General features: G+C 36.2%; 3 protein-coding genes across 3 annotated transcripts; 2 read left to right on the top strand and 1 right to left on the bottom strand.

Moving 5' to 3' along the window:
* Nucleotides 1–4,080: 4,080 nt before the first annotated feature.
* Nucleotides 4,081–5,728, top strand: LOC105339633 (P2X purinoceptor 7). The gene is made up of 3 exons (XM_011445259.4): nucleotides 4,081–4,517; nucleotides 5,185–5,406; nucleotides 5,569–5,728. Exons 1-3 carry the CDS (start codon nucleotides 4,354–4,356, stop codon nucleotides 5,726–5,728), a joined length of 546 nt encoding a protein of 181 aa, XP_011443561.3. The 5' UTR covers nucleotides 4,081–4,353.
* Nucleotides 5,729–5,771: 43 nt separating this feature from the next.
* Nucleotides 5,772–11,154, bottom strand: LOC105339632 (uncharacterized). The gene is made up of 9 exons (XM_011445258.4): nucleotides 10,517–11,154; nucleotides 9,083–9,244; nucleotides 8,655–8,953; nucleotides 7,916–8,456; nucleotides 7,502–7,688; nucleotides 7,164–7,406; nucleotides 6,800–6,971; nucleotides 6,485–6,633; nucleotides 5,772–6,305 (listed from the first exon to the last, which is right to left on the bottom strand). Exons 1-9 carry the CDS (start codon nucleotides 10,886–10,888, stop codon nucleotides 6,133–6,135), a joined length of 2,298 nt encoding a protein of 765 aa, XP_011443560.3. The 5' UTR covers nucleotides 10,889–11,154; the 3' UTR covers nucleotides 5,772–6,132.
* A 5,489-nt stretch (nucleotides 11,155–16,643) lies between these two features.
* On the top strand, nucleotides 16,644–17,708 carry LOC117692445 (uncharacterized). The gene has a single exon (XM_034480231.2). It carries the CDS (start codon nucleotides 16,644–16,646, stop codon nucleotides 17,706–17,708), a length of 1,065 nt encoding a protein of 354 aa, XP_034336122.2.
* The last annotated feature ends 5,648 nt before the right edge of the window (nucleotides 17,709–23,356 follow it).

The raw sequence follows: 23,356 nt of genomic DNA, 5'->3' as shown, positions 1-23,356 counted from the left end.
ATATCCCTATGAAATCGCCCTGTCGAGTGACTTTCTAGACCAATCAAATATAAAAGCGAGCACAGCTCGCCGGCGCGCGGCGCCGGAGCGAAGCGAGCTCTACCGACAAAGCGTGTGTGAATAGAAAATTCGGACTAGTTGCACATTCATTCAACGGATTTTTTTGGCGTCAGTAAATCGGACCAGTAATGCATTGTTTTAATCGTCCCAGTAGTTCCCTGTAATTATGGCAATTTTTATCGATTCACACTCTCACGAGAATCAGCATGACAATATAAAAACAATAACGATGTATACGACATACAGTCAATACTACCTCTAAAGTTCACCTCAGTTCACTCTCAATCAAAAATAATCGAGTGACGTCACAAAGGTTTACACATTGATCCGATAGATTTTTTCGGCGTCAGTAAATTTTGACCTTCAATTCATGTAGTACCAATGGTTTCCAACCTCAAGATGTAATTTTAAAAACATCATGCTTTTTAAGTAAATAAAACAGTATACTTCGCATACTTTTATTTCTCAGGGGAGTTTTAAAGAGTAATTAAGGCGACACTTAACCAACGTCAGCTTTGACGTCACAATAAGCACTGATAAGGGGAAATTGCTCTAACCGAAGATATTGTATATCTGCTGAAATGACCAAAATCCTCTCAAAATCTTGCAAAGGCTGAGCTAAGAACAGCTGACGAATAAGGAAATTTCTTCAGATACAGGAAACAGTTGTAAATTGCACTAATTTGGATGAATGCTCACATTTATTTTATTCACTATAATTACAGTAATTTCCTGAAACGTATACGTAGCGGCGCCTTTTTTAAAGGGGGTGGGTGGGTGGGTGGATGGCAGCCTCATCCAAAAAATCTTTATAAGCAAAAAGAAAAAAAAAACATGAAAATTCTAATCCTTCAGCTCTTTAGCAGTTCAATGGTTTCTTTATTTTCACTTCCATTTATTACATGCGGGGGGGGGGGGGGGGGGGGGCAACACCATGTTCTTTTAACATGATAAGCAAATATTTTTAAGCGTAAATAAACAATATTTTTTTTTAAAAAGTAGAGGGGGCAAATCCAAAAAGTGAAATATTTTTTTAGCATGGGGGGGGGGGAGCTCTTTGATAAGTCAAGTTTTATATGTAAGTTAAAGAAAAAATGTCTATTGCAAAAAAAAGGGGAATGAACTGACGTTACAATCACTTTAAAAGAGGAGAAACAGTGCAATGAATATTTATATATTAAAATCTTTATAATTTAAGAACATTGTGTCTGAGATTAAACTACTGTTCTACATATAAATAAATAAATTTTAACAAATCTTATAAACTATGAATAATGAAAATTTACTGAAAAGTAGGTATGTTTTATTTTTTTGCATTAAAATTTCACGTTGTTTATTTTCTTGATTTATCATAATTCATTGTTTGATCACATGCTGTGCTCGCCCCAACGGTCGCACCTTAAAACATATTAGAATACTCATATTAAAGTATAATAATAAATGCTGCTGCATATCTGTTTCTTCTTGGGCGGCATGTTCTCTCGCTTTTAACTATGTATACTTAAGAGTGTCGGAAATGGGCAATATATATATCCCCTCTGACTCGCACGAGCATTCGTACCATGGAACGCATGATAGCACGTCCTATCGCATTGGCGCACCTTCAATCGTCCGATCACCTGGTCTCTCGCGCAATCCCATCGCATTATCTTTCAAGAGTCGCATCATATATCGCAAGATTTAATGCGTTTACATCGCACAACGCTCTCTTAGATCGTGCGAATTTCGTACGAATACCTTTTGGAACGGCTTCGGCAGATCACTGTTGTGTCCATATGAGGCATCCGGCAAATGCTTCCACGTGCGCACACATTCCACTTGCATAAGTAGTTCTTATAAAATTTTGAAGTTTGGTTTAGTATTTATATAACATTTTACTCAGTTTAATTTCAATTCATTTACTTTAGGAGATGCAAACATACATAAAATACAGTTCGACTTGTTAATTCAAGAATGCACATTTTGTCTCACGCGTAAGAATTTCGATCGTAAGATTCATTCAGTAATGCAGTTGACCTCGAAGAACTGACCTCGATCTATTGATGTTGCATAATAGTAGCTAGGAAGACGGCTTGATTTATAAACAAGGCTACGTTATAATGCGACCTCAAACGCAAGTTATGATGGCATTCAATGTTTTTCAGTCGCATTAAATTATTTTAATACAACTTTTTCTTTGTATACGTGTTAATGCTCTTTGAAGAGCCCTACTCAGTATTCTGAAGAAGAATAAGATACATTAACATTTAATAATTACGTAAAAAATATAAAATTAGACAAGGAGTTTACGAACGGCTTTCCCCAAATTTATTTCAAAATTAAATTTGTTGACGGTTTATAATGATGAAATAATAGTGTACATATTCTGATCATGTTGATTGCTTCTAACTATCAATATATCATTTTTGCCGATCATTCCTTTAAAAGGAATACTTGTTTCAAGTGCGATTATTTCGGCAACAGTTTACGATTGATATCTATTTTAATCGGTCGTACGAATATTCAGTCGCTTCTGCTCGTGCGCCAATTGTGAAAGGGGCTTTAGTGACAATCATTGTTCTAAATACTAGTTTTGGCCGAAAATAAAATCAATGTCCTTAGCTTAAAGGTATATCGACATTGTATTCTGTAAGCCATGTGTGATCATTCTCAATTTCTAACACTTCATTTTGAAGAAAAAAACAAATCTATAAAAAAAATCGTAATGATGGAAAAATTATATTGATATATGATAACTTATTTCTCATGCAAAACAACGTTATGCACACATGATGTTCAAAAAAATATTGGCTTGAAAACCAATTCTGTCATGGTACATTTTTTTTTTTTTTACACAAAAAGCAGTTATTTGATGTTTATTTTTTTATTGTTATTGGTCACCGATATATTGTGGTAGATCGGGATTTCATTCATATTTTATTATTATTAGTTTTTCGATCGTGATGTGATTTAATTCTATTACTTCGGTAACGCCCACTTTATACGATAGCCAATAACTTTATTGACAGTTGTCTTTGTTATCTTTTCCGTATATAAACCCATGTAAGTCCATATTTGACGAGGGAGACAGCTGGTTTCGCTAGCTACTTTTCTCCTTAGTCCCCGTCTCGTCTGTCTATTTGAGGTCCCTGTTAAGGTAGTACAAAACAGAGAAGCTAAATTTTTCCTATAATTCATTTTTCCTGAAATTTTTATATATTTTTTTTTCGTTGGAATGAAATCTTTTTATACGTAAAATTTGAAGAAAAAAATCTGACCTCACAATTTTTGCCCACATCGCCCCAAACCTACCAATGGAATCTCCTTTCAGTTGAGTGTAAAATGAAATAGCCATTGTTATAATTTTCAATGCCATTAAGTCATTTTTCAAGATATTACAAATATTTGTGCTGCTATATAAACAGGAGACCTTCTTGTTACTGAAAGATACTGAAATAAATTCTAACTGGTAACTTAAGATAATTTCTCATGCGATATAATGTAAAACTAGCGCTTATGAATACTCTTTTAAGACGAAAATTTGCAGCACTTAACGGTATCTAAAAAGAAAAAGTATCATTTAAATTTAAATAAAATTTAACAGAATGATTGCCATGACCCTGTAATTAAAATTCATCAAAATAAAGAAAATTTAACCATTGGTTTTAGATCAACTTTTCAGTATGTTTGACGGAGGTATAAATTGATAAAAATCCTAGATGACGTCATCATATTTGACATTTAACCTGTTGATATGACCTTGAAATTAGTTCGACATAAAGCCTAAACGCTGGTAGTGGTTGTTTTCAAATTTGAGGTCTTTACTTTGAAAAAAAACACGATACGCATTTTTAAATGAATACGGCTAAATCGCACAAAATCAAATAAACACCATCCAAATAAATGTTCCAAAATTATTGAAATACGTTGTAGGCTATCTCAGGTTTTTTTTTAAATTCAAACTTTCATGTACAATTTAATCACATTTTCTTATATATTTAGTTTACAGTGCATACACATCACACATTCACTTCATTTAAAGGTCACCGGCAATAAAAATTGAACTTAGATTTTTCGGTGAAAAATAGTAGTTTGTACCTTAAATAAAGCGTTTACAAGTTTTCAGCGCGGTATCTCGACTACACGCGGTATGAATTACCTGTAAAAACTCGAAAGGTATCCAAAAATAGAAAGAGGAGGTGTGTCTGATTTGGAGCGATCTGATTGGTCGTTTAACCTGTGACGTCATATCTACCATAACCTAAACTGGACAATCGTGAACGAAGGCGAAACAGCGTTAATTTTATCGTTATCATGGCTGGAATCGACTTGAACCCCGACGAAATCCAGTTTATAGTTCAACCTTACCAGTTTGAGCCACATCGAGGACCAGAACAACCCCTGTCATCGTCAGAATCTTCAAGTGAGAGCGACTCTGAGCGAGATTCTGACATCGACGATGTTGCGACTGATGAATGGTATGTATTGTTTCTTATTTATTCGGCAATGAAACTTTAGAATAATTATACATTTAATAAAAACCTTTCATTGACTTAAACAAAAAATAAATAAATCGGTTAAATGAATCAATGTAAACTGGTAAAGGAGCTATTCAAAATCCCATTTTTGGTCCACATTTCGCAAAAATTCCCAATTGAAAGTTGAATTTAATTTCAAAGTACAATCAAAGATCTATTTAATAAGTCAATGGTTGTATTTGTTTTGACAGTAATAAAACTGATAGTTTACATGCTCAAGCTAGTTAATTACTTTAATTATACCAACCATGTGTGTAAGATAGATACGCTGATTGTATAATTATGGACTAATTATATTTGATAAAAAAACGGACGGAGAAATGAGCAGTTGGAAGTGGCTAGAAAGAAATAAAATTATTACATACCGCCAATGTTGTTTGTATGGGTTTTGAATATTGTCAGTTGTTTTTAGTTATGTATTAGTTGCAAAATTGGTCAGAAAAAATAATTACCGAACTTTAACAACTGTAACGCAAAGTCACACCAACTCATACAAATTGTTTAAAGAACATTGCACATTTGTTTAAAAGATTATACCATTTTGTGTGATATTGTGTCTCAACCATTTTACTCTTTTCTTAATTTTTTTTACAATTTTTATTTTCAGGTGCACCTGTAATAACTGCGTTGCTATGCCTACTGCAACAGAGAGAAGATGCTGCCAGAGCTTTGCAGTTTGCCAGCCAAAACTGGATGAAGCCAGGATAACCTGCATCACAATGCATGAAGCCTTTCAAGTCAACTGCTTGAACCACCACGTCCTTGAGCTCTCCTTCTACGAGTACCTAGATTACAATGGGCCTATTGGAGATGAAGAACCAGTCCATGAGTAAGTTTGATATTTACTGATTGTCAGTATACAAGATATCTCTGTATAATTAATTGGTAAATGATAAGTAATATTTCCAAGAAAAATGTTCTATAATATTAATGATTTTACAACAATAATCTATATTTGTTAAACTTATTCAATGTCATTGTATTTTTTCAGACTCTACCGGTACATTGCTTATCGCAGATACACCAGATGGTTGTGGCATCGCCTGGGGAAAAAGACTAGGAAGGTTATTCCCTCATGTGTAGTGAGTGCCATTCGCACCAGATTTCCATCTGACGAGTACACAGGATTTAGGTATCCTAGAGACTGCTGAGTAAGAATTCATCGTAAAAGACCAAGAAAGAAGAAATGTGACATGTCTCAATGGATTTATTTTGTTCTGAACAATATTAACTATTGACTACAATATGTTTGTGCATAAAAATCTAAGTATATCAGGACATTCAAAATGTCTATATGCATGAGTTGTTAATTTAAATAAATATGAAAAACATCAACCTTGTTGTAGTTTTATACATGTAAATACATAATATTGATATATATAAAAACATATATAGACATTTAAAGGCAAAATACCCGGTACTGCATCTTATTGAACCAGATGGCATTTATAGACATAAATGACATACAAGTTTGCAAACAGGTCAATGGTTTACAAAACTACAGATATTTACATCACTTAAGTATCACTCATCAATGTTTTCACTGTTTCTGATGTCAGCGGTTGAAACGTGTCCGGTATCTCCTCACTGCTTCACCTTTGTCCACTCGATTCCCAAAAGCAGCCATAGGTGGTGGGCATTCCTGACGGAAGGTCTCTTGAGCAACTTCATATGAAGGATATCTTCTCCTTAATCCAAAGATTTCCTCCATCAATCTGTCGACATACTCTAAAAATAAAAACATAAATAAATTACAGAAAATATTTATTACGCAGAACTTATTTCATCTTTTTGTCAAAGATTACCTTTTTAGTGTCTGTGAGCATTACATGGAATTTTTTTATATGAATGATTTTTTTTTTCATAATGAAACAACTATTACTATAATTCAATACAACATTAATTACCATATGAGCAGGTATCAAACACAGCTTTTAGGGTGTGGTCCCCCTTCTTTGCCTTTGGATAAGCCACCTTCCAACGTAGATCACCACCTTTTGTAATTGCCTGCCTTCTTTCTGTGTTTTCATTTTGATGAATAGCAGCCAGTAGTACTCTAAAAATAATATTTATAAGTTAGATCGAGGATACAAAACACTTTTCTTCTGGATAATAGAGTATAGACTAAGATATGAGACCAATGAGATAATGTGTAATGGTTCAACTTCAATAACTAAGAGCAGCTTTGTAATTTTTATAAAATATATATGGAAGAAATTTACCTTGCATTCATGGCATCGTAGAAGAAGTGGTGAAACTTAGGTGCAAAGTGGCACACGGTCTTGTGGTAAGCCTCTAGCTGTGATGTCTGCTGTGCTGGTGATAGTTTCCTGACATCCTTCACAAGTCTCTTGTTTCCTACGATTAGTTGTAATTCTTTGTCAGCTTTAGAACCTGCAAATACAAATTGATGTTTTAAATATCTATAACTAATGTGATGAAAAAAATCTGATCTTGATAAGTAAATTTGTCTATTTATATAGGTTAATAGTTTAAAACACTTGCAAATATGTTTCAATAATTTTTTTGTTGTTGTCATAATGGAACAATCTAATTTAAACTAAAGGTGTCACTACAAAATTTTACCTTTGGTGATCCAGGATCTCTCAGCTAATGGGGGGTGTTCACATGCCTGGAATCTATCACCATGCCACTCATGGACATCACACACATGATTCAAAATGGACAGCCATTTCTCCTCCACAAGATCACCATCACCATCACTTGTGGCTGCAGCCCAGTACAAGTGGTTCGAAATGGAGTGACACCAGTCCTTAATCTGCTCGCACCCTTTCTTCTTTGATAGCAACTGAAGTTTCTTGAAAATACCTGTAACAGAGATAAGATATATCAATGATGAATTCTATAAAGCAACTACATGTTACATAATAATATACAACTTCACATTTCAGTTGATGATTTACCTTTGGCAACATGCCAGACATCGAACCAATGTCTTATGGAGGTTTCTTCTTTCGCCATATAGCTCTTTACTTGCACATGTCTGTCTGTGGTAAGATCTGTGATGCGAATGTTACGGTCCTTCAGATTCTGGAGGCAGCGCTTCAATCCCTCTATCTCCATACGATATGAGTTTTCTGTTTCTGTAACCTGAAAAAAAAGGAACAATAATATTTTTGGATCCTCCTTTTTTGATATAGACATTTATATCCCATCATTTAAGTTAATATAATTTTTTCAATTATTTTAAAACTAAATAATAATAATTTATATGACAGCCAGTATTATCTCTTCCTATCTAAAAAAAATAATTTTGAGAAAAATTGTTTATCTAATACAGTGTATATATGATTTGATATCAAAATATAATTATTTACCTGGACTAATTTAACTGCCAAGATCATTCCACTTTCAAGGTCCATTAGCGAGTAGCTGCCGTATTTCGCTGAATGTCCAGGACTGCAACATCTGGCATCACCGCCTACTTTAACATCCCTACCCTCACACAGTTGAAGAGCTGCCGTCTGATATTCCATCCACACATTCCGTACAGCTGGGATGAGATACGAACACTGAATGTTCCTGAATGTCCTTTCACTTATGCACATAATGTTCATGTTGCTGAAAAGTTGAAGAGCTTTTGATGCACTAGCTCCTGTAAACAAAATGCTGCCTGCTACTTCCAAGTTCCCTGCAGGAAGTCTTGAAGTCAATGGCTGGCTACCCCAACTGTACTCCATTCCACAAGCTTCACAAGAAGACAACATGCGCACAAATGTTCCCAGTCTGCTCTTAATAATAACTCTACACTGTTCATGGCAACTCCTACATGATGACAACAGCTCCTTTAGGCAGCTTTCATACACAATGTACTTCCTCTCCCGATGGACTACGTCCTCTTGGTGGTCTGTGATATCCCTGAAAAATAGCAAAAATTTGTCAAATTACCTTTAAAATTATCTGGGGTCTGACTGAGAGTATTTGTTAACCACTTTTCATCAACCAGAAATAGAATTGAACCATTTAGAAAAATTTCAGGTTTAAGAAACAGCTTTCTCATAAACAGAATTTAGATCATAGCTTGACACATGGAACCAGTATGACTGTTATACTTACAGTTCACCAATTGTATCTTCACAGTCATCATCGGACTCATCAACTGGTGGAAGCCAATCTTCATCCTCATCTTCTGTACTGTCATCTGAGTCTGAGTCTTCTTGGTCTTCATCGTGGCATCTGATGTTTACTCCTGCAACATCAGTCATGGTCTCCACAGACTTCTGGGCTACATCATCTGTCATAGTTGCTGATGACTTCAGGGTTGGCTTTTCACAAAAGTCTGTCATGGTACCGATATACCTCTGAATTGGTTTCATAACAATCTCATCTGTCTGGGTCCTCTTCACAAGAACTTTCTAAAATGGAAACTTACTCTATGACATGTGCTGATATGTACACAGGCATTTTATATTTCACGATTATGCTCACACAAATAACTTCTATTGTCATTGTCAATTTTTCATTTTAATGAAATTGGTATATACCTTTATGTCAGTCTGCATAGAGGCATCTTTCTTCTCCCCTACTGTTAAGGCTTCGGTGTTTTCCTCGTGAGTGTCATCATCAGAATCAGGTTCAGGAGGAGGCGTGTTCAAATTCTCTCGCTGGTGACGGATGATGTACTCGCTACATGCCTCTGCTAAGACCTACAATTCACACGTTAATAAAATAATGGAAATGTAGAATGCATAATAATACAACATAAAAAGGCATAAAGTATCTGTTACAGGCACGTAGCATCGTTTTTGAAAGTGGGGAGGGGGGGGGGGGGCAGAATTGTCCAAAAAATCTTGACAAGCAAAAAAAAAGGAAAATTTTAAGTTTATACCAAAATCTTCATAGAATTTTACCCATGAAATAATTATTTTACAATGCTAAATTCAGGGGGTGGGTTGGGTGATTGAATATAAAATTCTCCCGCCTTTTGAACTTTATTTTTTTTCCTATCAAGTGTCAACATAATGTACACGATCAACTAAAATTTGACATCAGGCAACCCATTGTTTATAACAAACAAAGGTGTATAATATACAACCAAACACTTGCAGGAAATCAGTTTCCGCTTGAACACACACAATACACTGGGTATATACCTGGGTCTAGACAGGTGTGAGAGGGGGTTGGTGGTGTTGTTTTTGTACACGCAGCTACACAAGTTAGAGACATGACACAGCTGATTGGCATTCAGTGTTGCACACTTTGGCATGTCAACAGTTTAGAATACATAAAAACATTCCCACAAGAAATTATTTATAATCATTTTGTTAATGTTGCTAGTTCAAACAAGAAAATTTATTATAAATTTTATGTTTAAAAATGATTTCTTATATATGCCCTATATAGTATTATTTAAAACTATTCATATTTATGTTTTATACAATAAATGGTAAAAAAAATAGTAAACAAATGACAAATACTGTCAATTTGTGCATTTTGGTAGTATTTTACATTATAAAAAGATACCTCTGTTTGTAAAAAAAAAGTAGAACTACAGAAAATTATTCATAGAACATTAAAACTGGTTTTCATTAAAACACAGTGGTTTTTATAACGATGATATCTGTACTATATTGAAACACTGTTTTAAAAAATTTCTTGACACCCATGGACCCACCAAGGAAAAGACCCAGTGACACCTCCCACCACTTTTTCACCCCCTAGACTTCTCGATCTACTATTGTCTTATTAATAAATGTGAAACATTTGGCGTATACAAGTTATGAATCAATCAGAATTATTTTATTAGGGCCTAACAATGATGCAAAAATTCTGTTATTCACAGTGGGCATGCTGAGGTGTCAACATTTGCTACTCATATGCCTGCATTAGATTATATTGTAGCGATGAGAGCAGGGTATAAAACATGTTTCCGACTTCTAATTAATCCAAATTTTAAAATTCATATGTGTAATACATACTCTTTGCGTTTCCCTCTTCTTGAATGCTGGCTTGATGCATTGGATGGCAGCTCGTTGACCAAGAAGAAGGCTGGGGTAGGCATCGGGCTTTAGTCTCACTCTAAATCCCGTAAGATTCATAGAGTCCACTATACACGGATTCTTTGTGAAGGAGTCCGGCGTAAAATGTTCGGAACAAACGACAGAATGGTAATTTGGTGTCCATAATTTGTCAATCGTGGAAGAAGTGGAAACGGGGTTCACTCTGTTCACTGCGTGTATCCACTTCGAATAAAGGTCTTTCTTCTTCTGTGCATTCGGAAAACGATGAAAACTCACACCGACGGTATTGTCTGGATTGTTCTTACAACTCACAACCGCACAAATCACCATCTTTTGCTTATTTTAACGGGATCCTTCTCAATGTCTTCGTCAATTTCTCTTTCCGCGCGACTTTCTATGGTAGATATGACGTCACTTCCCTTTATACGACGGAAAGTTACGAGCGATTCCGATAACTGCCGGAAATTTACTTGTATGTTTTTTGGCTGTTTACTACGCTAAACGAATGAGTTTGAACACCGTGTTTTTTACTGTTGATCTTAGATTTCAATTTATTGCCATTTTATGTAAAGTTGTTATACATGTTTCCGGTGACCTTTAAGATATAAGTATAATAAAGAAACAGTCACGTATCGAAGGTTAAAAACGCACATGTACAGACAAGTGTATACACCGACAAACAGACATATATATGCACACACAATCTCGAATATTTTCTTTTATCAGCCATGAAAGTTTGAGTTTTTTAGTTATGAGGTGGGGGTGAAAGAGGTGGAGAAAGAGAGGGGAACACAATCTATCAAAAAGTAATACATATGCAAGAGGATACATAATAGTAGACTTATATATTCTTTTCCTATTATTTGCTTACAATTTTCTTTGTAGCTATTCGTTTTATAACATTTTATAACAAATCACAAATAGTTTCCCAATACTTTTCATACTAGCAAATTTACAATTCTTCAGCAACAGTTGTTTCTCAATATGTACTCTATCAGTGACAGTTTGTTTAAATATGAGCGTCGAGAGGTTTGGGACATTCTTATATTTACTTGCAAAAATAAATTGTTTTACTGTAAGAATCAATATGTTTTGAAGTCTATACATATTTCTGTTTTTGAATTTACCAAAAAGTAAAGATTTTTTTAATCAAATGTCATTAAAAATTAAACTTGCTTCTTAACCATTCTTCAAAGTAGAGCCATATTCCTTTGACATAAAAACAGTCCACAAATAAATGTTCTATAGTTTCTATATCTTATTACAGAAAGAGCAGACTGGCGAATCAATTATATTGAGTTTGAAAAGGTACTCATTTGATGGCAAACTTATATGTAAAATCTGGAATTGCAACCATCGAAATTTGGATTGTTTTTAGGTTTTAAATGGGAGAACAAAAATATTATTTCATTCTATTACTGTATAAGCAAATCCACTTCCTGTCCACTTCTTTACTGAACGAACTGATTTTTTTTTGTTATCGATGAGAACATAATACATATCCTTACATCCTTTGCTTTGTTTGTAAAAAATTCTGAGGGAATTAGGAATAAATGGTCCATATTCTACATTATTATTATTTGAGACTTTTAATCTTTCATAATATCCTCCTTTCAAACTCCTATATTCTATATATTCTATATTTTGAGTTTTCAAAAGTTTCAAGGCTTACAAAATTGCCTTCTTCTGTCATCAAATCTTAAATAAATTTATAACAACAGTTGAAATAATTCTTAATAAAAATTGATGAGTTATTAATTTTAATATTAGGATTAAACCATATATGTTCATTAAGTACTTTTATGTCATTTTGGCTATATGACATAACAATTTTAACCCAATCTGATAAAACTTCTTTCCAAAACTTGTTACGTATCTTATTGCTAATATTGGTAATAAAGTCTGAACCTTTTTCCCATAGGGTTTTTATTTTTTAATCCTAATTCTGATTCAAAAAGTTTTACTCACTTTGCATTAGAGTGGATTAGTCTTCTTAACCACGTAGATTTCAATTCACAATCAAATTCCATAGAGTCTTTCATTTTAACCCCCCATATCTATAATCTTGAATTATAATGTTTTTCTTTACCTTATGGACCTTGCCTCCCCATAAAAAATGTAAATTTCTTTCTCAAACTGTTGAAGGTATTTCTACACTAGGTGTTGGTATCATAGCTAGGATAAGGTGGTTAAGTTTTGGTATTATCAGTGTTTTAATCACAAACAATCTTCCGACTGTTGTAAGATTTCTTAATTTCTATTGCTTTATCAAACGGGTTACTTCCAAAAATTTTGATGGGTAATTTAGTTCTACCATTTCATTCAAATTAACAGAAAATTTAACACCAAGTAGATAAAAAGTGGGATTGTTCCAATCAAGCTTCCATCGCGAGTGGTGAAAAACTTTTTTTGAAATTTTTTTTACTTCCGATTCCAAACCATATTAGTTTTAGAGAAATTAATTTTTAGACCAGATATGAATGCAAAATAATCAAGTTCTCTTAAAATACCATCCATGGACTGAGGTGATCCATCAAATATTATTGAAGTGTCGTAGCATATTGCGAAAGTTTGTGTTCTACACCATCAATTTCAATTCCACGAATGTCTTTATTATTTCGAGTCAAAATTCCTATAACCTCAGCACATAGCAGAAAAAGATATGGGGAAATTGGGCCAACTGTTTACATCCTCTTTGAGTCTGTCCAATGAATATGTGTCATACTTAAAAGGAACTAGAACAGCAGCTAGCTTAAGGGAAGAGGCCTCACACAGGCTAGTTGCATCATCAGTTCGTGGTAAAGTTGACTACATGATAACTGAGATTGAAAGTAGATTTACGGATAATGTGCCATCCTACAAACAATTTGCAGAAAGTGACGGTCAAACTGAAGGATTACCACTCCGTGTTAAAGAAGAAGTGGTGAGAAACTTGAGTTATATTTCTCTCAACAAAGAATCATCTATAGGAAAGCGTAGGTGTAGCGTTACATCTCAAGTCCCCTCAACAACTGGCTCAAACCTCAGCACTATCATCCAACGCCAAGCAGCTAAATTGGACCTGCAAACTGCGAAATTGGACCTGAAGTTTGCAGAAGAGGAAGCGGAGCTCCTAAAGAAGCAAGCAGCCATCGAAGCAGAGCGAATATTTTGGAAAGTCGTAAGGCAGTTGCTGTAGCCCAGACTACATTTGAAACATTAGAAACACTCGCTAATAACACAGAAAAAGGAGATAACCTTGAAGAGTGTGCAAAGAAGGAACAGTGTCAACAAGACACCTTAGAACGGACAAAACAGTATGTACGTAACTTAAGAGAAAATCGGGAAGACCAGGTTAGTGTTTCGTCCATAAGAAGTTTCAAGAACTTTTGTAACCCAAAACATTCCACACCGTGGGAGAAGAATCAGGATCTTACATCCAATCTGAACCCATCAGCCAAGCCATTCTCCCCATATGGGTTCGATCACCTCACGAGGTATATTGCCAAAAAGGACCTGATATCTTCACGTTTTTCTACTTATGATGATAATCCAACCCACTACTCATCATGGAAAGCGACATTGCAAAACATAGTCACAGAAGTACAGGCATCACCTCTAGAGCATCTTGATTTGCTCGTCAGATGGCTGGGACCAGATTCCACAAAGCAAGTACAAAACATCCGCTCAGCGAACGTAGAGGACCCAGAAAAGGCATTACAACTTGCATGGGAACGCCTTGACACACGTTTTGGAAGTCCAGAAATACTTCAACACACACTTCAACAAAGGATCTTAGATTTTCCAAAACTTCAAAATCACCAGAGGAAAGAATTCTTTGATCTAGCAGATCTTGCAACTGAAATTGAAGGAATCAAGAGTGATGATCAGAACGCAATCACACTAGCCTACGGTGTAAACAAACTGGTGTATAAACTACCATTTAATATACAAGAAAAATAGACTCATAAAGCAAGTGACTTGTAATTTGCACCATAACGGAAAGTTTCCACCATTTACTTATTTCACTTCTTTTCTTCAAAACATTGCAAAAATGAAAAAATGACCCAGGATTCGTATACGAGTCAGATAATCAGAAGCGAACACAGAGAAGTGGTGGACGAATTGTATACCAAAGAATCCCCCCTCCAAGAAATGTGTCAACTAGAAAGACAGAAGTAGCTGTGTGTCAGTCAGAAGTGACAATCTGCCCATTGCATGGAAAAAATCACTCCCTAAATGAATGCAGAGCCTTTTGACAGAAACCTCTAGAAGAAAGGATGAAGTTCATTCGCATGAAACATATTTGTTTTAAGTGGTGCGCAGACTAGCGTCACCTTGCCAAAAACTGCAAATCCAGGGTACAATGCAGCATCTGTAATGCTTATTCACATCCCACAGCATTACACCCCAACTCGATCCAGGATGAAGGGGAGTCGAGCGCTCCCAAGGTATCAACATCCTGTACACAGATATGTGGAACTACCCATTCCACCAACAGATCATGTGCCAAGATACTGAAGGTTCGTGTACACCCTAAAAACAAACCGGAGGAATTTCGGATTGTTTATGCCATAGTGGATGATCAGAGTAATCAAACTCTGGCAACTTCTACACTCTTTGACTTTTTCCATGAAAGAGGCCCAGAACATAACTACATTTTAGTGCCATGTGCCGGGAAGAAACCTGTATTTGGTCGACAAGGTGTAGGATATATTGTGCAATCTATGGACAAGACTTGCTCATTTGAACTTCCTACCTTTCTGGAGTGTGATGAAATTCCAAACAACAGGGATGCAATTCCGACCCCCCAGATAGCACGTCAATTCACTCACCTGCAAGATATTGCTTCTTCTATACCACCGATAGACACCAAAGTGCAGATAGAACTGTTGATCGGCAGAGTTCTTTTGGAGGTCCACCACGTGATGGAACAGAAAATAGGAAAAGTTTCCTTACCATTTGCACAGAAGCTTCCACTAGGATGGGTTATACTTGGCAGAGTATGTTTAAATAGCACTCATGTCTCAGAAGTCGTTAACACAAACAAGACCTTTGTACTCTCAAACGGAAGACATACCCTTTTTGAGCCTTGTGAAAATCAGCTATTTGTAGTCAGCAGTGTTTTCCAGAAAACAGAACACGATGAAAAACTAGGACCATCCATGGACGATCAAAAGTTCATTAAAATTATGAATTCTTCCTTCAAGAAAGATGCAGATGGGCGATGGACTGCACCCCTGCCTTTTAAGGAGAATAGAGCCACACTACCCAATAACGTAACTCAAGCCCTTAAACGAGCTCTGATGTTAGACAACAACTTTCGACGTAACCATACGAAGCATCGTCATGCTCAAGATTTCATGCAGAAAATCTTTGACCACGGGCATGCCGAGGTAGCACCACCAATTTCAATGGATTCTGAATGCTGGTACCTACCATTGTTTGGGATATATCACCCTAAAAGCCTGACTCCATACGTATGGTCTTCGACTCTTCGGACAGGCATGAGGGATGAGCACTGAATGGTGTTCTCTTCAAGGGGCCAGACCTAAACAACAATCTCTTAGGAGTTCTTCTGCGGTTCCGCAAGGATGAGATAGCCATCACTGGAGACATAGAGCAGATGTTCTATAATTTCAAGGTTAAAGAGAAGGACAGGGACTTTTTGAAATTCCTTTGGCACCCCGATGGTGATCTTGATACACCGCGTAAGGAATACAGAATGACTGTACACGTATTTGGAAATACACCTTCTCCTGCAATTGCGACGTAGGGACTACACAAGGCTGTTCAACATGCAGATGCAGATGTACAAGATTTTGTCAACAAGAACTTTTATGTTGAAGACGGTCTTACAAGCTGTACCAGTGAGGAAGAGGCCGTCAGTCTGATGAGGAGAACACAACAGGCGCTTAGCATAGGAGGACGACTTCGACTGCATAAGATTACTTCCAACTCAAAGGCCGTTTTGCAGCAGTTTGTTAACGATGATCTCTCCAAAGACCTTAAACACCTTGATTTCGGATGTGACACACTACCAGTCCGGAGAAGTCTATGAGACTCCTGGGACACTGAAACCGATTTTATCATCTTCCAAGTTTCAATGGACCTGAAACCCTTTACCCGCAGAGGGGTACTGGCGACAATCAATAGTCTGTTTGACCCGATAGGATTTACGGCTCCTGTCACATTGCAAGGAAAGCTGTTTCTTCGGGAGGTAATGTCAACAGTGAAACAAGTAGGTTGGGATGACCCACTTCAAGAAAACTTCCTCATCCGTTTAGAAAACTGGGTAAACTCGCTTCAGTGTTTAGAGGACATCAGAATTCCCCGCATGTATGGCAAGACCTCAGTGACTTCAGCAGACGATGCCAGTGTCCATATCTTCTGCGATGCTTCAAAGGAAGCCATTGCAGCCGTAGCCTATCTTAGAGTCAGTACAGGCAATGTTACAGATGTAGGATTTTTAGTGGGAAAAGCAAAGGTGGCTCCAACACACGGTCACAACATTCCCCGTTTGGAGTTATGCGCGGGAGTCCATACTACTGAATTGGCAGAAACTGTAAAAGAAGAATTGGACATTGCAAAGAGTGCATTCCGCTTTTATTCAGACAGCAGAGTAGTTCTAGACTACATCTCAGCAGAGGCGAGACGATTTCATGTCTATGTGTGCAATCGTGTGAGTCGCATAAGATCCTTTTGTGGACCTGAACAGTGGGGCTACATATCTACTGAATCCAACCCAGCTGATATCGCCACCAGAAGTTTTAAGACTTCAAGTCTTCATCATAGTGTATGGCTAAAAGGACCAGAATTTCTTGTCAATGAATTTGCTAATGTGAACGAGTTTTTCCCTGTATTCGAGGCGGATGACGATGTAGAGATCAGAAAAGAAGTTGTGAACCTGAAGACTGAGACATCAGATTCTCCAGAGAAAGTATTATCCTTGACTGACAGATTTACAAAATTCTCATCTTGGAATAGTCTCAAGAGAGCTATCACAAACTTAAGGAAGATTGCTGTGCGTTTCCAAAGAGAAAAACAAAATCATCACTTACCTGTAGAGCAGTTCATCATAAAGGAAGTCCAACAGGAAGTGTATCAAGAAGAGGTGCAATCAATCATGAAGGGGAGTAAACCACCTAAAACAGCTCACTTATTCCCCTAAATCCTGTCTTAGATCCAAACGGAATCCTTCGAGTTAGAGTACGCCTGCAGCACATCTCCACTAATCGACCATATGAAGACGATCATCATCCAATCATCATACCCAAAGGCCATCATATTGCACTTCTCCTAGTACGTCATTTTCACAGTAACATACAACATCAAGGACGTCACTTAACAGAATGTGCTATACGAGCAGCTGGCTTTTGGCTTGTGGGTGGAAAGCGACTAATCATTTCTGTACTTAGAAGTTGCGTCACATGCAAGAAACTTAGAGGCAGCTTTGGCTGGACAAAAATGGCTGACTTACCTAGAGACTGTTTAGAGACCGGGCCACCATTCACATTTGTGGGCATCGACACCTTTGGACCCTGGCCTATTGTTTACAGGAAGACACGAGGCATGCAAAGAAACCACAACCGCTGGGCCATTCTGTTCACATGCATGATGTCCAGAGCTGTCCACGTCGAACTCATTGAGGAGTTAAGCAGTCCTTCCTTCATCAATGCTCTTCGCAGATTTATGGCCATTCGTGGACCTGTTAAACAAAAATCAGGTCGGACAGAGGCACCAATTTTGTTGGTGGTGTGAAAGAGCTAGAGTTGGATGCCCAATTTATTGAGAAGGGCCCTGTAGCCAATTACTTGAAGAATAACAGAATTTCTTGGATCTTCAACCCACCCCATGCCTCGCACTTCGGAGGAGTTTGGGAACGTATGATTGGTTGTTGTAGACGGATCCTAGATGCCTTGTTACTACAAAACAAACATAATCTAACACATGAAGTCCTATCAACGTTTATGCTTGAAGTTGTGCCATTCTAAATGCACGACCTTTAGTGCCAGTATCAACGGACCCAGATAAACCAGAGGTATTATCACCTTGTCAGCTGCCTACTCAAAAGAATCCTTTGGGTGATTTGGACCTACCGAGCTGCGACCAAAAGGATGCTATCAAGAACCAGTGGAAGAGAGTACAGTATCTTGCCGACAACTTTTGGACCCGCTTGCGCTCGGAGTACTTTCACCTTCTTCAGACCTGACCAAAATGGGAATCGCCAGGAATCCACTTCAGTTAAGGTGACATTGTGCTTCTGAAAGACAGTGAATCCCCCAGAAACCATTGGCCGATGGGAATAGTCGAAGATGCCTTCAAAAGCGAAGATGAACTCGTTCTCAAGGTCAAAGTACGGGTAATGCGAGGGGATACGTCCACTTCCCATGTTCGTCCGATCACCCAACTTGTGAAGCTCCTTGAGGTTAAGTGAGTGTGCCACCATAATATGACATAAACGTTTGTATTCGTGTGTGCGATCGGATTTATTGTATTATGTACTTTTACATGATATCTGTACCAGTTTAGTATCAAAATAGTTTGTCAAATTTGATTATATTTTTACATATTGTTAGTTTGCTTAAATTGTGATTTCTAATCAAAATCAGAAGGGGAGTGTGTTGTTACTTGTTTTGATAATTTTTCAATTTTATCCGGTTTGAGATTATTTAGGTTTATCTAATATCCGGAGGGATATTTTTATAACGAGAAAGGTTTTGCGCAACACATCATGGTTTTCTGTTTACCAACTATACACGGCTTGGATGTTTATAAACTGTAAGTGTCATGTCTTTGCATTGGTTATAGTGTTGAAAAATTACGTTACATTTTAAGTGCATCAGTTATTTTTACATGACACATCATATTTACAGCAGAAATAGAGATTTGTGTAATGGCAAGACGTTAGCATTAAGTAAAACATAGATTGGACTATCTCATTATTTCTCTTACGTGATTTTAGTGCATATATTTTATAGTTTGCTGTCTCGATAACTTACCAGAACCTTTTAGTAGTAAATGTGACGTGTTATGATTGTTAGATTTTACAGCTTACATCATGTACATGGGTCACGCTCGAAATTTTTCTTAATTTGGCATAATGTGAAATGTGGATTGTCATGTTGATGCCTGTACATATACTTATAAATGTTGTAACTTTTGTAGTTTCTCACCCTCTCCGAGCAGGCAATAAAACATCTCAAGACTGAAGCTTGTTACTGCACAATAGTATCAAAAGCTTCTTTCAAAATCGATTAACATTAGAAGACCAGGGATCTGATTTTGTTCAGCATATTGCATTATATCATATACCATTCTAACAATTTCTCCAATAAATCTACCTTTTAAAAACCCAGTTTGGTCTTCATTAATTAATTTATATAATACAGTTTTTAAAGTTTTTATTAGCTCACCTGAGCTGAAAGCTCAAGTGAGCTATTCTGATCACATTTTGTCTCTCGTCCGTCTGTCCGTATGTCTGTCCGTACACTTTTCACATTTTCACATTTTCAACATCTTCTCAAGAACTACTAGGCCAATTTCAACCAAACTTGGCACAAATCATCCTTAGGCAAAGGGGATTCAAAGTTGTGAAAATTAAGGGCCACACTCGTTTTCAAGGGGAGATAATTAGAAAATAATGAAAAATTTCGAGAAATTTTAAAAATTATTCTTCTCAAGAACCAGAAAACCAGAAAAGCTGAAACTTGTGTGGAAGCATCCTCAGGTAGTGTAGGTTCAAAGTTGAGAAAATCATGACCCCCAGGGGTAGGGTGGGGCCGCAATGGGGGGTCGAAGTTTTACATAGGAATATATAGAGTAAATCTTTAAAAATCTTCTTCTCAGAAACTAATCAGCCAGGAAAGCTGCAACTCGTGTGAAAGCATCCCCAGGTAGTGTAGACTCAAAGTTGTGAAAATCATGACCCATGGGGGTAGGGTGGGGCCACAATTGGGAGTGTTATAGTTTTACATATGAATATATAGAGTAAATCTTTAAAAATTGTCTTCTCAGAAACTAATCAGCCAGGAAAGCTGAAACTTGTGTGGAAGCATCCTCAGGTAGTGCAGATTTAAAGTTGTGAAATTCATGATCCCTGGGGGAAGGGTGGGGCCACAATGGAGGGTCGAAGTTTTACATAGGAATATATAGAGTAAATCTTTAAAAATCTTCTCAAAAACTAATCAGCCAGGAAAGCTGAAACTTGTGTGGAAGTATCCTCAGGTAGTGTAGATTCAAAGTTGTGAAAATCATGATCCCTGGGGGTAGGGTGAGGCCACTTGGGGGAGGGGGGGGGTGTTAAAGTTTTACATAGGAATATATAGAGTAAATCTTTAAAAATCTTCTTCTCAGAAACTAATCAGACAGGAAAGCTGAAACTCGTGTGGAAGCATTGTAGTGTAGATTCAAAGTTGTGAAAATCATGATCCCTGGGGGTAAGGTGGGGCACAATGGGGGGTCGAAGTTTTACACAGGAATATATAGAATAAATCTTTAAAAATCTTCTCAGAAACTAATCAGCCAGGAAAGCTGGAACATGTGTGGAAGCATCCTCAGGTAGTGTAAATTCAAAGTTGTGAAAGTCATGACCCCTGGATGTAGGGTGGGGCCACAATGGGGGGGGGGTGTTAAAGTTTTACATAGGAATATATAGAGTAAATCTTTAATAATCTTCTTCTCAGAAACTAATCAGCCAGATGATTCTTTATAATTATTAAGACTTTGGCTCCAGGACAATTCTTCGGCCTCACAAGAAGGTTCAGAGTTTGGTGTAGCTTAATATCCCATATATAAACAATTGTAATGGATCTTTTTCAGAACTGCAATACTCAACATGTGATATGACTATAAAATCATCCTGTTAGAAAAGGGACTAGTGATTATAAACATAAGAATATCCAGGGGGAAAATGGATTTTATTTATACAGGATCTACATGTATTATTGTACATTGTCCAGATTGTTTGTATTATGACTCCATTAAGCTGATTTTATCATACCTATTGTTCCTCAGGTAAGCGATGTGGCCCATGGGCGTCTTGTTCTATTAGCAATGCAACCTGAGCAATTTTATATAATACATTAAGACGGCTGATTGGGCGCCAGTTTTTTAAGAACTGTTTTGGTTTTCCTGCCTTTGGTAAACATGTTCTTATACCTAGTTTATTTGATTCTGTAAAGTGTCCTAACTCTTTTATCGTTTATCATATTCTTCAAGAAGTTATAGACTTCCAATTTATTTAACTGGCCTTCAGTAGATCAGACTCTTGTTACTTTAATTTGGTAATGTCATACAACTTTAATTTTTCGTAAATGTTTCCCTCTTCTGATAAAGGTTATCGTATAACATTCTTAATTCATTTATTATTTCAAATTGATTAAAAACAGTGGAGCCATCTTCTTTTTCAACTTTTGGTATAATTTTGCTCGAAAAATTTCTCGATTCAAGGCTAATAAAATATGTTGATGGCTTTTTATTTTCCTCTATCCACTATACTTTTGATCTAATATATTGACCTTGCAATCTGTTTTTTCTAATAAGTTCTTATTCTGTTTGTTTAGTTGATAATTCATCTTTAGTTTTTACTGTAAAATTCTGTTCAAGAAGCAAAATCTCTTGCTCTTATTGCTTTTCTAGTTCTGTTGTTTTCTTTTTCTTATAAGTTGAATAGGATATTGATTTTCCTCTAATTTCTATTAGTAATGTGTCTACTTATAATAAATTGTATATTATTATCATCTATTGTTTCAATATTTTCTAAATTGTAAACTGGGCAGGCATACTGCTGTTTTACATTTTTTTTATTTTTTCTTTGATTAGATATATATATTCTTTGTCTTTAAGAAGAGAGTTGTTAAATTTCCAAAAACCCTTTCTTTTAAGAAATTCATTTGTTCTTACATACAAGACAACCGGGCTATGGTCAGAGCGGTAACTGTTTTCATATTTTACATAGAGAGATAAGTTAAGTAATGATTATGATATAAGAAAGAAATCAAGTCTAGCCTGTTTAATTGGTTTTTTTTCCTCCAAGTGAATTTTTTTAGAGTTGGATTATGCTCGCGATATACATCTTTCAGACTAAGTGTATCCACTATTTTTAAGACTTCGAGTCTTGATTTGGGATTATTTAAGTTCTTATAGTTCATGGAGTCTAAGTCCTTATCAAAAACTAATTTAAAATCACCACCAATAACTATATGCTGGGTAGAGTAAATATCTTGAATCTTATTAAGGAGGTTTATGTAAAAGGCTGGTGAGTCCAAATTTGGTCCATATATATTTATTAACAAAAACGACTTTCTATGGTAACATCTAATAGAAGAAAATTACCATTACTATCTATGTTCAATGAATATTGTAATATCACAGTTACTATTGATTAGTATAGCTACTCCTCTATAATTTGATTTGTGTGATTTAAGGTAGGCTTTATAACCCCATAGTCCCTTTATCATACTTTCTTCCTTTTCAACAAAGTGAGTGTCCTAAAGAAAGTATATATAATTATAACTTTTTGATTTTAAGACTTAAACAATGTCCCTCCTTTTATTGATATCACCTAAGCTTTCGCAATTTAATGTCAATATGTTTAAATAGCTTTGCTGCACTTTTTCATCCATGTCTATATAAATACTTTTTAAGGTTTACGGTTCCCTAAAAGAATAGAAAGGGGGCAAATTAAAGGGAGAAAAAACAACTAAAAAGCAAAGGTTTTGAATTGCAAAAGCACACCACGCTTGCTAATTTTACCAACAATAAAAAATAGTTGACTGCATGAAGTTGACCAAAAACAACCTTTGTTGTCAACAAAAA

The sequence above is a fragment of the Magallana gigas genome, chromosome 4 (genome assembly GCF_963853765.1).
Source record: "Magallana gigas chromosome 4, xbMagGiga1.1, whole genome shotgun sequence".
Lineage (NCBI taxonomy): Eukaryota > Metazoa > Mollusca > Bivalvia > Ostreida > Ostreidae > Magallana > Magallana gigas.
This window is presented reverse-complemented; position numbering and strand designations above follow the sequence as displayed.